Source organism: Embiotoca jacksoni, unplaced genomic scaffold, assembly GCF_022577435.1.
Source record: "Embiotoca jacksoni isolate LCO1_2020_lvr unplaced genomic scaffold, fEmbJac1.0.p SCAF_5, whole genome shotgun sequence".
Classification (NCBI taxonomy): Eukaryota; Metazoa; Chordata; class Actinopteri; family Embiotocidae; genus Embiotoca; species Embiotoca jacksoni.
This window is the reverse complement of record NW_027185403.1, coordinates 13,038,184-13,054,029: the sequence shown is the minus strand read 5'-3', so window position 1 is coordinate 13,054,029 and position 15,846 is coordinate 13,038,184. Positions and strand designations below refer to the sequence as shown.

Genomic DNA, 15,846 nt, shown 5'->3' with positions numbered 1-15,846 from the left:
ATTTATAGCAAATACAAAATAAATCTCTCGAGGCGTAAAGCTCTACAGCCACTGTAGCCGGAAGACGTTAGCGTTACCGTTAGCAACACCAATGAAAACTAAACGGTGTGTTTTCTATCGGTAGATACGACATAAATCCCCGTTTAAAACAAATTGCAGTGCTAAAATATATTTTAATAAACAAACGTTTACCAAATGCGCTTCTGTTCGTAAAAAAAACAAAAAAAAGGGGGAAGAGCGGCGGACAGGATTTAGTGACGAGAAATTCAAATCTCGTGCTACTTCTCACCGGAAGTTGTCACGGAGATGTTTAGACCAATTGGAGTGAGTCTCAAATGCCACATGGTCGCTGTGTCCACGCCCCCGACCAAACACATGGGACCGTGGATGTATTAAAGAGAATACTTGATACAGATATTGACCTGAATATTTCCATTTAATGCCACCCTACACTTCTATAGATATATTGTTTATCAAACTAACGGCATAAGGTTAGGAAATTGCTAAACAAACTACAGCAAGGTGAAATAAAATAATGCAATGCACTGTTCTGTTAGGCGTTTGGCATGTGAACTTTTACATTGAATTTCTGTGCTTAGCGAACTTTAAATGCAGGTCTCTTGTAAATTTTGGGATTGCAATATTTTTTTTTATTAAATACAAATGTGCATACAACCCTTGTGCCTTGCTCTCCAAGGCGAGTAAATTGACCTAGCACCTTACTATGATTGAGATATACATAAAGGAAATGCAACTTGTTTCATTGGTCCGGTGAACTCGAATGCACCCAGAAAGGCAACATCTACTGGTATAACAATCAGTTTGTGATTTACAACATTTACAACTGCTGCCACATGTTAATAGACATTCTAGTTATCCAAATAAAGAAACAAAAGCTAAAGACTTTTAACATTTCACTGTTTCTATTAATAACAGAGTACAAAAACACAAGAGTTTTTGCCATCTCTTTATTCTTTTATCACATAGTATTGTGGCATCATTGACAGCATACAGTTAACGGACAATACAAAACAAAAACTTTTTAGAAAATACTTACCTAGCCCGTTCCTGGTTTGTGTGATTAAAAAACAATATCAATTTATGACAGCTCTGACATCTAAACTAAATTTAGGCTCTTTCCAATGACTTACACAACGATCCTTTGTCCAGCTTTGTCCAATCATTTGTACAAGCTTAGTGTGACATCAAAATGGACGATAGATAATGAACAATATGCCTTGATTAACAAAATCAATAAACGTTGGCATCTAGTGGTGGGGAAGAAGTCTTCATTTAGACCATAGTCTAAGAACTTCCACATCTACTTATTGCAGTCATTTAAGAACAGCTTAAGAGGAACTAAAGAGCAGTTGCAATTTATGTTTTACAATTACATTTTAAAGCTGATGAAACGTAAGTCAGAGTAACAATTTCCATTGGTGCAACATTGTCATTTTAAAACACACAACACTCTTAATCCATTTAGAAATAGATCAACAAGTAATGACGGCTGGGCATTCGTTCCACAAGCTGCAGTTAGTCCTGTATGCACACTGACAGGAGAGAAAGAGAGAGAGAGAGAGAGAGAGAGAGAGAGAGAGAGAGAGAGAGAGAGAGAGAAAAAAAAAAAAAAAAAAAAAAAAAAAAAAGATCCACTGATCAACCACTGATCAAAGTACTGGAGGGTAGCAGGGCATTCACAATCCTCTCATGCTCACCAAATACGTATACTGTGTTTAAGGACAAGAGTCTCAGACGAGGGGCCTGAAAGTCTCAGGCTCAATCTGGCTCAGGAGATGCAGATGTGCGATGCAATGGCAAATGCAATTGGGGACAAATGTGAACATGTGTAGGCTCCTTGCAAGTAAGAGTCTCATTAATAGTAAATGAGAGAGATGGCAAGAATCACTCAAGGAGAGGGAACTGGAGTGGAGACGGACCATTCAAACTAAGGTGTCGATAATGGTCAAAAACAGTTGGGATTTAGGAGAGAAGAAATCAACGTGCTTCCAGTTCAGGCGTTCTCACTGGTCTCTACCGTCTGGATTTTGACCAGTGGTTCTGGCTTTTTGCCATTGCTGTGGTGCTCCCACATCTGCAGATAGAGCCTCTCCAAGTCGATTGTGTACTGTTTGGTGTTGAAAAGAGGGCTGCAGATTCGCTGCTTCCAAACACGCGCTCTGACCATCTTCAGGCTGCAGGGGGAAAAAAGTAATCCAACTTTCAAGTTGACACACAAAGGAAAACATTCATTGTTTTCAAGTTGGTCAAATACATTTGGACTTACTATTCCATGTCAGAGCCCATTTTGACTGCTATGTCCTCGTAATCCTGGCGACTTTGGGCTATTAGCTCCGGGCAGCCCAGACAGTTGAGTTGAGAGGCAGCCACACGCGAGGCAAGGGTCTCACCTACATAGAGAGTTTAAGAAGCCTCACTTTCAATTTTGCCACTTGACTACGTAAAATTGTTGTATTTTCTCTGCGGTACAGCAGCAATTAGTAACTGAAGGTTTCATCCTCACCTGGCATGGTGACCATGGGTGTTCCAGCCCAGAGGACATCCATGCCTGTGGTGTGACCATTGCACAGGGGAGTGTCTAGGCACACATCAGCCAGCTGGCCCCTTCTCACATGCTCCTCCTTGGGGGCCACAGGAGAGAAAATGATGCGCGAGCCAGGCAGACCCATGTTCTGAGCGTACTGCTGGATGTTGGGCTCGCCAACAGCGGGGAAGCGAAGGAGCCACAACACACTGTTGGGCACTCGCTTCAGGATCTGCAGAACAAGAGATTTGGAATTGATTTTTTAATGCAAATTCAGGTGTTCAAGTAATTATTTTAAGTGCAGAGCAACAAGCAAAGCCGTTGTACGTTTGTCTGACTTACATTGGCCCACATCTGAAGAGTAGGCGGGTCAATCTTGTAGAGCTGGTTAAAGTTGCAATAGACGATGGAGTCCTCTGGGAGACCATACTGGGAGCGGGTTGTCACAACGATCGTGCGTGGCATCTCCTCCCCAGTAGCCGCTTTGTTATTGATCTAAAATGGGGAACAGAGCAATGCTGCCGTTGTCTCCAAGTGTGACAGGTTTTGACTGTTTGATCCAACTGGTAATAAAATGCTACTGTGAAAGCCAAGGCAGATGCCTCCATTTACAGTGATAACTTTCTAAGCTTCCTCACCTTTAGGACACAGTGTCAGAGACTACAACCTAATCTGCAGTAAAGATCTAGGAAAAGCAGCAAGCTAAATTCTTTGTTTCTGCCTTCGTAGACTCTTTGAAACGACATCTCTCCTAATGTTTGCATGTATACTAACAACTGTGCCCAAATTAGACATACCTGTGTGGTGGCCAGGCCATTGCTGACAGTGAAGCCATTGATTGTGACCTGGATCTGGCCTTGGTTGATCATGTTGATGATTGCCTCTGCTGCAGTGTTCATGGGAATTACAGGCATGGACAGAGCTCCATTTGTGTCTCCGGCAGATTCCAGGTTGTTGTCACACTTCATCTGCTCAGAAAACAGTTTCAGCTTAAATACAGCTCAACATCAAATCATTCACCACTGTGACATTATTAACAGAAGGGGCTGTATGCACACATTGGCAATTTGACCATAACTGAATCAGCAGATATTTTGTAAGATGTACTCATTAACATAACCTGAGACCAGCTATGACAAAGGGATTCATTGTCTCCCTCTTCAATGTCAGGGTAACTTAAAAGTCAACAAATTAACATAAACAGTCATACAATACCTGCTGTATCTTTAAATACCTACTGTAGAGCTCAACTCACAGACTGAACTCACTGAGATAATCAAGGTTCAGGAAATATTCTTTACTCACTTTTATAACTTTGACATCCGGCAGACTGTCCAGAAAAGCCTTCAGATCAATTCCATTAAGAACAATGCGGTTGTCAAAGATGTGTCCATTCGACTTGAAATCAATCACTGCCTTTTTCTGTGGGTCAAAACAAAAATAAATGTTACCACACTTTGGTCATGTTTAATGTTATGTTTTCTCTCTCTTTTTTTTTTTTTTAAAAGGAGACACTAAGCTCATCGAAACACTTGGCAGCAGTGTGAGGACGGACAAACCTTGAGGTGAGGGAACATGTTGGCATGGTCTCCAATGAAGAAAGTATGGGGCATGTAGGCGAGTTTCTCAGAGTACTGCTCAGCTACTTCTATCGGTGAGGTCTCCTTGTCAGAGATGATGTAGTCCATGAAAGGAGCTCCACTGGTTCCCGGGTAACCCAGCCACATAGCCTGTCGAACACGTAGAAATATTTAGACGTGCGTTCTATAAAGACGGCAAGGACCCTAATGATGCAGTTTGCACAGTCGATATGTATCCGGAGGATACAACTATCTGTCAGAAATCCCATTAGAGCTAACCTGAATGGGGGCAGGGCGGAGGGCAAACAGCTCATTTCGGGCTCCCTTGGTGTATCCGTTCATGTTGACCAGAATGTGGATTCCATCCTGGTGAATACGATCAGCTGCCTTGCCATTGCAGGGAATCTGGAGGCGAAATATAACAATTTAACAAAATGATTTTGTCAAATGGCTAGTTTTTAGTGTTGGCTTCATATTTGTTGAAATAACCAGTCAGGTAAAAATTAACAATTTTATAGACAACCTAAGTATACAAATACTGACAAAGAAGGGTCTTAACAGTTACCTGTGAGAGGTCTGTGAAATGATGAGCTTCTGCTACCACTTTCACACGGAAGTTGGTACTATCATCAGGGCTCAGAGCGTAGCAGAACACCTTTGGGGAAAAAAGTATAAGAAAAGATTTAAGTCAACACTGTAATAATACACTATACCATTTACTTGGCAGTCACGTGTGTAATTCTGAGACTTCAAGTCACAGTAAGGATCCCTTACCTCAAACTTCTCAGGATTGTGCATTCCAGGAATGGATTGCATCAGGTGGGAAGTCGGGTGGTTGCCAAAGTCTGAGCTGACATAGCCAACACGCAGACGTCCACCGCTGGACTTCAGATCCTTTGGATGCTCATAAGCGGGTTTGTGCAGTGCATTAATCTGTGGAGTTAGTAGGGGCGTAAGAATACAACTACACCAGGCAAGCAAAGGTAACTCGAGCTAAAAATGGACAAACACTAAATCATTAAAAACATTCCCCCAGGCTAACCTCAAATCATCATAACTTTATAGCTTTACGCTCACACCCTGCAAGCAAACCTGTCACCACCATCGCTTCTGCCTCTTTTCTACAGTTTAATTAATCCCGTGTCTGGCCCATCCCTTACCTTCCCCATATCCCTGCAGACAGGCATTGCCATCACCAGCCACCTTCCATCCCCCCAAAATATAAATTAAAGGTTACTTGCTTTGATCAGTGCGTGTACCTTGTCCAGGCAAAGGTTTCCGTGGCGTTCAGCAATGGCCTTGCGGAAGTTGTGAGAGAGTGGATACAGCATGCTGTGGTGTGGGTGCACTGAGGGCAAGCGGTTCTTATCCAGCTGGTCGGCTACAATGCTCACAAGCTTTTTCATCCGCTCATCATAATCTGTCCAGTCACACACAATCTGGAAAAGTGAAGAGAATGAGATAGGTCAGAAAATATAGTTCTAATTTCTGTGCTAAATATACTGATAACTATCTAAAAAAAAATATGAGCAAATAAAACCTGTAGGCAATGAGCCAAGTTGCAGTAAGCATCAGGGAAGTCCGGCTTGAGTTTCAAGGCTGTGCGATAAGATGCAATGGCCTCTGGGATGTTTCCAGAGTCCTAATAAAAACATTAAAATACAAGATTAAAAGTTGCAAAAACCATAAAGGTGGTAACGTCAAACTATTTGCATGCATTATTAAGCTCACTCACATATATAATTTGAACTACCATGAAAGCTTTTGTTATTATAGTCATTAGCTAATTCCAACTCTTTATAGATACAAAATTTTTGTATCTATGTGTCACATGTATAAGATCGTTCAGCAACCCGGAGGATGGTAAAGCCCTACAGTGATGTGACACAATAGTGGAATACTAATGTAAACAAAAAAACAAAAATGATCCCCACCTTGTGGATAGAGGCCAAATTGCTGTGAGCGTCAGCAAATGCAGGGTTGATCTGGATGGCACGGGTGTAGCATTGCAGCGCTCCCTGTACATCTTGCATTTCCTTCAGTGTATTGCCCATGTTCGAGTAGGCATCAGCAAATGTGGGGCTGATTCTAAAAATTAAACAGACAAACTGTTTAAGTGACCCGACAAGGTTACATCTTTTTTTTTTAAATACAAATTTAAAAAAAAAAAAGTAGTTTCAGTTCCTTTATGATCATTTACTTCAAAAAAGATGGAAAATGGAAACAAAATAAATAAACCAGCAGTTTACCAATTGGTATCATTTCTGAGCAGAGCCATATCACACATTGTGTCCGTAATTACTCCCCATGTACTATATAGTGGACTATATTTACTGTCCACTATTTTGTTTAAGTGTACAAACTCAGAGTGTGTAAATTTATCGATTATATCGTGCCTTTAAAAATTTCAAAGTGAACTGAACAGTACAGTACGTGACATGGGCCCAACTTTTTACTTACTTAAAAAAAAAAAAAACACATTAAACTGCTGTCAGATTAATGGAAAGAAGTACATGTCTGAAATGAACCAAAGTTAGCAGAAGCCTTTAGCATCTAATTACAAACCTGATGGCCTCCTTGTAGTGCATGAGGGCTTCCTGGAGTTTCCCCTGCTGCTGCAGGACACTGGCCAGGTTAGAATGAGCTGCTGCAAACTCAGGGAACACCTAATGAAAAAAAAAGTGTTACTAAGCAAAACAGCCAGAGGTTACCTTTCTCACATTTAAAGCAATAATGATGGTTTTGTTATTAAACACACCAATTCATAGCAGAAAATATCCTGAACAGAAATGGCTGACTCTTAACTCACCTCTAAGGCTTTTCTATAGAGCTGAACAGCCTCCTCGATGTTGCCCTGCTCACGCTTGATATTGGCCAAGTTGTTGAGGGAGTCAGCATGAGTTGGACACAAACGCAAAGCTGTGTTGTAGCATTCTTCTGCTTCAGACACCTGAAAAAGACAACAGCAATTCAAAGTGAAATTCAGTAAGTGTTTACTGACTGAAATAAACCAGAAAGAAATAATAAACATTGAGACACAAAAAAACACCTTACATTGCCTTTCTCCTTGAGGGCATTTGCCAAATTACAGTAGGCATCAGGAAAGTGGGGCTGCAATTCAATAGCACGGCGGTAGGTGTCAATAGCCAGGTCAATGAGGCCTTGTTCGTAGTAGACACAGGCCAGGTTTCCATGGACAACTGCATGGTTGGGGCTAAGACTCAGAGCTCTCAGGTATCCAGCCACAGCTCTGGAAGCATAAGAGAAGGTATAGACACAGGTTAGGCTCAAGATCAGTCTTATGCTGATTTCCAAAACTTAACTCCTTGGAAGTCATTATGGGCATTCAAAGTGTAACAGCAAAATTTGTAAACACCTTTAATACGGTTACAAATTTGCTACGTCACTGTTTCAGCAGTTGCAGTACAACCCTGACCATAGTTCTGTAGAACAAACCTGCCCTGCCTAAACAATGGCATGTGAAAACACAGCAACAAGATCAACACAGACAAGGCGGTACCGTAACTGACAATGTACTTGACTCATTCTTAATACCAGATGGGGGTGTGATAGGGTGGTGAATATAAAGAGAAAAGTTTGAACATGAATGTATAAAAGAATCAAGTCTACACAGACATGATTTTGACTCACCTGTCAAAGATGCGGGCTTCCTTCAAAACATTGCCTAAATTGATGTATGCGTCAAGGAAATTAGGGTCCAGAGTCACTGCCTGAAAATTTAAACCAAGCTTTTAACATGGAAGAACACAAACAAAATTAACCAAACTAAGTAGTAGAATAAAAAAATACAAAATACAAAAAAAGGACTGACCTTTTCAAAATGGTGTATGGCAAGCCAGATCTCTCCTTGGGCATTGAACACACAGCCCAAGTTGCTCCAAGCCACTGCAAAGTTGGGCTGAGTCTCAATGGCTTTCAGGTAGCAAGCCTTCAGTGGGTTTACAGTGAAAAAAACAAGAGGAAAGGAGGAGAGGTAGAATGGGAGAAGTATAGTATGTAGAAGGGTTGAGGAGGGGGGGGGGTGTAAAATAAAAACAAAGAAGATTGAGAATAAAAGTAAGAAAAAACAAAAAGAGCAGAGAAAGCAAAATTAGTGACTATTCTCCATGATGGCAAAAAGTGAGTCTACAGCATGGGCTCGCGTGCGCACGAGTCTGCCGCGCAAAGCTGCCTGGCTTTTTCCTACGCTGCGCGGATCCAACCGGCACCCACACGTAGGCCCTCATCCTGCAGTTATGACCATGTTCTCACCAAATGTAGTGGTTTCCTGGTAATATCTATATTAATCAGTTAAAACCCAAATTATATAATATGAAGATCTTTCAAAAAAAGAGTCACTAACAGCTGCATGAACGCTGTCTATTTAAATGTTGGATGGTCTCTCACAACCTGGGATGCTGGACGCTTCGTGCAGGTGATGGTCCCTGTAATGCAGGCGCCACAAACGCCAGCGCGCTGTGTGGGTCAACTGCCACCACCACAACGGCCCATATAATGCTGCTTGCGTAACCTTGCTCCTGGCAAAGGTTATTGCTTCGCTGCTGCGCTTGCTGAATGGCTGAGTGAAACAGCTGCAGACCAACAACCCCTGGCAGAACACCTGCAACACCAGACTGGCACACACTCGGCACCAACAACTCATCTCAGAATTAAGAGGGGGGGAGGGGGCTGTTAGGATTGACGGATCAACCAGTGGCAGAATGTAATTGGGCAATTTGGAAACAACCAATCAAAATTAAACTGCCATTTGTCGTTGAATGTTATTGAACTAGCTGAAAAGAATTTCTTGTAAATGACAAAAGCCAATTGTGTCTGAGATTTGGGGGCACTTGGGAGCAAGGCTGGTCATGAATGGGGAGAGGTCCGCAACCAACCGGCCAAAGGGAATGAGGGGTTGGGGAGTCGCACGCTTGCGCGTTCCGCCTTTTTGGTTGTGTGGAGGGTATCGCTGCGCAGCCCCTGCGCTACTGCAGACTCACAGCGCATTATCTGCATCATCATCAGATCGCTGCAAGTCCAAATAAAGAAGGGAAAAACAAAACAAAGCAGGAAAAATAACCAACATGTAAGAGTTAGAGGGTTCTTACTTGTTTTTCACGATTATTGCTTCCAAATCCAAGTTTCTTTTTACTTAATATAAAGTTGGGTAATTAGTATAGCATATTTTCAGACATTCTTACGGTAATCTGTTTTGTTAAAACTTATTCTCTTTTGCTCCTCAAAGGGAGCCACAAGACAGAGGAGCTCAAGCATGAAGTGAGGTGGTTTTTCTTTTGTTGGCATTTACAAACCCGTTACCATATTTTTGGACTTTGTCAGAGTGGTGGTCGCAGCTGGCTGGAAGAAGAGGAGAGGACTGAGGCTGCCCTAGTGTTCCTTTCCGCCAGGCACCTACGCAGGAATAGTGTCACCCACCTGAAACCTTCTAAATAACAATTTCAGTTGTGGAAAAACCAAAAGAGACAAAATCAGAAAACAAGATCGTTAGTAAAAGTTTTCAAACAATACATTTGTTTCTTTTTTTTTTTTTTTTTTTTTTTTTTTTTTTTATATGGAAATAAAACACGTTCTTCCAAATCACAATTAAAATAAAAACTATAATACTACTGATAGTTTTCACTCATGCAATGAATGTTTCATTTCAAAGAAAACAAAAAGGAATGTTTTCAGGGTAACTGGGAGGGAAGAAAGGCTTTGATATGTTCAGTTTATCAGTGAAATATAGTCAGGCTTCCAGTTGTCCTTCAATTCAGTTTTCATATTAAACTACAGGAGGGCAGTTACTGGCTTGATCTTGCCCAAATGAACTGATCCCATGACTTTGGGAAAAATATAACATATTTGAAGGAAAAGGGAAGTAAGAATCATTTCTTTTTCAAAATTCTTTTAGCAAAGTTTCTCAAACTTTGATTTCTTTATCCTTGCCTGCTTTCGTGAATCCTGGCCAATGGGTAGGGAGAGAAGTCTGTGGTTTATCATTTGTATCTACAGGCCTCCACAGATCTGAAATAAAGAGGTCATCGCTTTTGCTGCGCGCTTCTGTCTTTCTAACCCAGCATCTGACGCAGGTGGTGGAGTACAGATAATGAGCTGTCTGCCTGACGCCACTTGGACCATTTTGAGGCACTTAAGCTTGAGCTTTCCTAAACCCACAGTTAAACAGACTATTCAAAAGCAGTGGCTATCAAGACAGATAACCAGCTGGATAGAATCTGAATTATCCATTATTACCCATAGTCACATAAACTGATGCGTGTGTGCATGAGAAGCACTCTCGAAGAGTGCTTTAGCACTGACTGGATGAATCTGAAGGGTCAGGAAGACAGCTCTGAGCGCGCACACTCCACCAATCCTCAGCAAGCGCGCGGAGGGTGGAGCGACAGAGCAGGGGAGCTTGTGACTCCCTGATGCTCCTCCCCACTCCTTTACCCCCCTCTAGCACGAAATAAGATGGCCTGTAACCAGCGGAACAACTCCATATCTCCAGATCTCCAGATTTGACCCAACCCAGGCAGCCCCCTGTAACATGGACACAAGTTTTAACTGATAAATTCAAGTGTAACATGTGGGGAAAATCCCACACTGGCAGCCACTGCAACTGACAGCAAAATGTAATGAAAAGCTTGTCTTTGGGCAATTGGTAAACAATAAAGGAGTATAGCGGTTAGGTTAGAAACCATCTTATCTTTTGCACTTCAAAGGTTGACTAGCTTCTCATCAGTTCATGTTTTCTTCAAAGACCGAGCCAGCATTTTCCCTCCAAAGTCAACTATATGAACATGCATGGGCCGAGGTTTGATCCGCGGTGTGAATTTAAAAACTCCAGCCTTTCTTCCTGAAAGGGGAGGGGCTGACCTCTGATAAAAGGTCGGTGTAAAGCAAAGGACATAAAGTGATACAGGGTAGTGGCAAATGTAATGTGTATATACAAAAAAAACTAAATGCATAGAGCTGTCTAAAAAGTAATGAACAAAAAGTATGTATTTTCTGAAGAATTTAAAAAACAAAATACAGGAAACCTGATTGGCTTATACGAGTGTTGACTCATTCTAGTCCAATTCTTGCAAAAGGGTTTTGCCAAGTTGTGATAAGCTTACTGTAACTGAGAAAGGAGGAGATTTTCTGTCCTCCACTTGGCCGAAAGGTTTGAATGCAAGGGACTCAATGTATTTTAAAAATGTCAAAGGGGGGAAAAGGAAAAGCATCTATCGCCTTAGTGAATGACACTTAAAAACAAAAATTTATGGACAAGGAAAAAAAACAAAACATAAACAACACCTCTATGTAAACGCCAGCCTGCTGTAACATACCTTAGCCTCTTCCAAACGCCCAAGGGCTTTAAGCAAATTGCCCAAGTCACTACGCACACAATAAAGATCCTGTTTAGAGAGAGGGAGAGAGAGAAAATATATAGATATTTTACAACTGCAATTAGCTGCTGATCAGTGTATATTTGACCATATAAGCAGAGTTTTAACATATGCCATTTTACTTACAGGGTTATACTGTAAAGCAGACACGTAAGCCTGAACCGCTCCTTCCATGTCTCCTGCTGCCACCAGTGCTGCTGCCAGGTTGATGTACCCATCGATAAAATCTGGCTTCAGTCGTAGAGCATGCCGATAATGCTCGATGGCCTCCTGCAGCTGCCCACGCTCCTTGTAAACATTCCCCAGGTTGGAGTAGGCCTCAGCCAGCATCGGGTTCTGTTTGATGGCCAATGTACTGAAGTGAGCAGACCTGTAAGGCCAAAATGGGAACAATATAGTTAGACTCTGGAAGGGAGGGGATGGCTCAGATGGACTGATGTGTTGTGTAGAGACAACAGCAGGGTGCAAGGAAGAAACTTATTTTAAGGTGTATGGTTAAATATAGAAACAGCACACAAAGATAAAGATTCTAAAAATGTTGAACACACACACACACACACACACACACACACACACACACACACACACACACACACACACCCATCACACACATACATCACACACCCCAAAGACTTCCAAACCAAGTAAGTCCATTGGTTAAATGTCTGTAATGCAAACTAAATATCACGTTGGCAGAAGACTCCAACTGAACCTGTTAAAGCTACACAGAATATGCTCCATGTCTGGATTTGATTTTCACACAAGTTTTTTTACATGTCAATTGTAGATTAGTTGGTAAATAATACAATTGGGCCCATTTCAGAAATTAAAAACTGTAAACAAGACCATGCGGCTTAAACCTGTCACTTGCAAGACCCAAAACCTTTCCCATGGCACCTGCAAAGCAAGACTACACCACCACCAGAACAGTGTTAGAATCACCAGCAGGAAACCACATTAAACCAAGCAACAGGAAATCCAGAACACAGCTCTGACCAGATGTGTGCACTCAAAGCCAGAAGACCCATTATTCTCTGCTACTTCCACATCACATGCTCCATGTGCATCGAGCCCCCCCACCCCACACCTCACCTGTCAAGTCTTCGGCACTGGAAGTGGATTGAGGACAGGAGCAATAGCACGCCTGTGTTATCAGGCTCCTGCCTCCACAGTTGCATGCAGTGGCGCTCAGCTGCTTCAAAATCCCCTGACTGATATTCCCGGTGCGCCAACTCAGCCAACCCTTGGAAGGAAAGCATACGTTTTGTTGGTTCTGGAGCACCAACACAACCCAAGGAGGGGGAAACAACATGTTAGAGGTGATGGAAGAAATTAAATCTGACAAATGAAAACAGAAAATAAAGAGATGATGCAAATAATGACAATTTGAACTCAACAAAAAACAAGACAATGGGCAAAAATCAAGGGATCACTGGGATCAAGTGGAGAAATGTTTAGAAATTACAGAGTTGCAGTGAATTCTTGAATATAGTTCATAATGTTTTTTGTCAACAAGATTTACTGAGATTCTATTTTACTTAAGTCAAAAAAGGGATTCCAATAAAGATGGAAAAAACTTAAACAGCGTAATATATTGACACAATTTTGTATGGCTATATCATTATATAAAATTATTATTTTATAAATCAAATTTAGGGTTTTCTTTGGGGATACAATTTGCATAATTGCAATAACACTGTGCCATGACTTGCGTATTGTGACGATATTGTATGGTGGGGCCTCTGACTATTGTCACCCCTACTTACCAACCATAAAGTAGCAAAACACCAATGCAACATTTGGAGAAATGATGAAAAAAAAACAAAAAAACGGGAGGTGGCAGAAATGCACAAGTTCTGGCAAAACTCTGGATTTGACATTTTAAAATGGGAAGCAAGAGCTTGACGGTCAACTGTCAAGCCACATTTCAAAACCACACACTGTTAATGTAGCCAAAATCGGGAGTTATAAATAAAGAGCTGTAGTATCGCCACCATTCAAATTCCCGTCATTAAAAAAAAAAAAAAATGTAAATGTTGAGGTGAGTCTCTGGGTGTGGCACAGACAACGTGAAGCCACAAGCACATCGTACATGGGGTTACACCTGCACGGCAGGTTGGGAGGAGGCGCGATGGTTTTGGGAGACGCCAAATGATCCTCCACAAAGATTGCAGGAGATCAGGTTCATCCATCCGTGACGATTACGTCATCGTGCTTGCGAGCGAGCGAGCGACGGACAGATTGAATTACTCGAACCGCCATTATAATATAATATAATATAATATAATATAATATAATGCACGGATTTAACAAGTCAAGTGAAAACCCGCAATTCACAGATGACCTTCGGGGTGAATTTGTCAGGGTACCAAAAAGCAGACATTAACCATCTGCGCCACATTGTGATGTCTGCAGGGCCACTTTCACCAGTGAGATGCTGCAGGAGGCCTCGCTGTGTCTGTGCCCACGACGCGTGGGTACTTCAAATCAGAATTATTATTATTATTAAAAATTAAAAAAAAAAAAAGGGGGGGGGGGGGTTTATGATATTTTTTTGATCGAGGGAACCTTTTTTTTCTGGAATCGCGGAACAAATTAAATCGACATCTTGAGGGCTGCTCGTAGCAACATGTTTTGCTAACTCAGCTAGCGTCACAACGGCTTCAGACAAATGTGTCCAAAGATGACTTGTTTACACACAACTGTTCCGCAGATTATAGTCACGTTAACACACTTGTTCATCACATTGCAGACTATTTAAAAAAAAAAAAGCATGCGGTGTTGTTGTTGTTTTTTTCTTCCTGATATTAATAAAGAGTCACTCGCTAGATGCTAGCTCGGTCGTGCTAGGTGTGCCCGCTGAACGTGAACAAAAGCAGCTAACCTGTGCTGTCAGCCACGTTTCCCACTGAGCTCGCCATCTCCTCGGTCTTCGTGTCTGGCGCGGTGGTCGTCAATGTGTCTCCTTGGCAGGTCACCGTTTCAGAGGAGAAAAAAAAAGAAAAAGAAAACGTGCAGCGTGCGAGTCGTCTTTGTCGTCGGCGGCCAGCAAACACGTTGCCTGGCGAGCTAACGTCCGCTAACCTAATCTACGACCCCCGCTACGTCGTACAGCGATAAATTAAACAAAAAACTACTAATAGTATCGAGCAGGCTTGTATTTAATCAACTAACCCCCGTTATAACGCCTGTTTCCCCCACTAACTCACGATGCTGCTGGTTTAAGAGCCGGCTTGTCTTTCTCTTCACAACAAAAGCAGCTCTGGAACATAAAATGGCGAAATGGGTGGAACTCGTTTTTTTTTTTTTTTTTTTTTGACAGAAAGTAGATCCGGTATCGCCATTACGAGGAAATCTGTGTCAGCCCGGAATAAATGTCACATTTGGTGGGGAAAAAAAAATAATTCATTGAATGTGTGCCTTGAGGCACCTTTCCCCTCCTCCCCCCCCTGGCCATGCGTTACTAATTTAATAAATTAATAATAAACCGATTACGAGCGATACTGCGCGGAAGAACACATGGCGCAGGGACACAAAGTGGGAAAAAAAAAAAAACAGCAGAAGCGCTTCAAAAATTCACGAAATGATTTTTTTTTTTTTTTGCTGACTGCAGCATTGGTTCACATACATGTGCCTGCCATGCAAAAGTCTGCAGTCTGTAAGGCAACAGATGAAAAATAATATGTTGGGGGAAGGTAAGGCTATATGTAGCTCACGAACTTGTCATGGCATATGTCATCTCTAAACACAGGAACACACGTAACTGCACACATGAAAGCACACATTTACACCTTATTTGACCTTACATTTTTGACAGGAGCAGGGCCACGCAGGATGCAGAAATGCAGCCTGACTTTATAGTAAAAATCCGGGAACTAAAAAGACAACACACATTGCAAGACGAGCAATATTAAGTCAAACGTTTTAATAAATAGAACAAGGGCATTGCTTTGGAGACCACGTTACGCAATGCAGTTTGGTTGTTTTTTGGTGTAACAAATACTATTCCTGTGGTGGTGACAGAGGATTTTAATCTTTATTTTTTTATTTTTTCCAAATGTTCTTTAATTTAGGCTGATTCAATAAGTCAATACTGACAAAAGTACATATCTAACCTTTGAACCCTACCTTTGAACAACAATTTTGTTCATCTGTTATCAAAATGTTTGTATGAGATCTGTAGAATAGCTTATGATAGATAGTCAGACAATTCAGCTCTGCAAGTGCTGTAACGGTTTTGGTGCAAATGCAGGATTCATGATCACCAACAGAGGGCAATCTTGTAAACCCAATTTAAAGAAATATTTCTGGAGCCTTGCAAAGTGGCTTT

At 41.7% G+C, this 15,846-nt stretch overlaps 1 protein-coding gene across 4 annotated transcripts; it reads right to left on the bottom strand.

The window, feature by feature from the left end:
* Positions 1–953: 953 nt before the first annotated feature.
* On the bottom strand, positions 954–14,794 carry LOC138211742 (UDP-N-acetylglucosamine--peptide N-acetylglucosaminyltransferase 110 kDa subunit). Of its 4 annotated transcripts, none has more exons than XM_069171846.1 (22): positions 14,401–14,794; positions 12,609–12,789; positions 11,643–11,886; positions 11,457–11,525; positions 7,958–8,074; positions 7,777–7,856; positions 7,180–7,375; positions 6,935–7,075; positions 6,691–6,791; positions 6,060–6,213; positions 5,666–5,767; positions 5,367–5,564; positions 4,900–5,058; positions 4,691–4,780; positions 4,405–4,530; positions 4,105–4,275; positions 3,851–3,967; positions 3,343–3,513; positions 2,888–3,040; positions 2,525–2,777; positions 2,288–2,411; positions 954–2,195 (listed from the first exon to the last, which is right to left on the bottom strand). In XM_069171846.1, exons 1-22 carry the CDS (start codon positions 14,435–14,437, stop codon positions 2,015–2,017), a joined length of 3,165 nt encoding a protein of 1,054 aa, XP_069027947.1. In that variant the 5' UTR covers positions 14,438–14,794; the 3' UTR covers positions 954–2,014. The 4 variants fall into 4 exon arrangements, with proteins under 4 accessions (XP_069027947.1, XP_069027948.1, XP_069027949.1 ...); XM_069171847.1 differs by having other exon boundaries at positions 5,385–5,564; XM_069171848.1 differs by having other exon boundaries at positions 12,609–12,759.
* Positions 14,795–15,846: the final 1,052 nt, after the last annotated feature.

Coding starts and splice junctions, on each gene's coding strand:
- LOC138211742 (XM_069171846.1), bottom strand. CDS start 14,437: ATGGCGAGCTCAGTGGGAAACGTGGCTGACAGCACAG. Junction 7,857..7,957: donor CCATACACCATTTTGAAAAG/GTCAGTCCTTTT, acceptor TTAAATTTTCAG/GCAGTGACTCTGGACCCTAA. Junction 7,376..7,776: donor GAAGCCCGCATCTTTGACAG/GTGAGTCAAAAT, acceptor TTATGCTTCCAG/AGCTGTGGCTGGATACCTGA.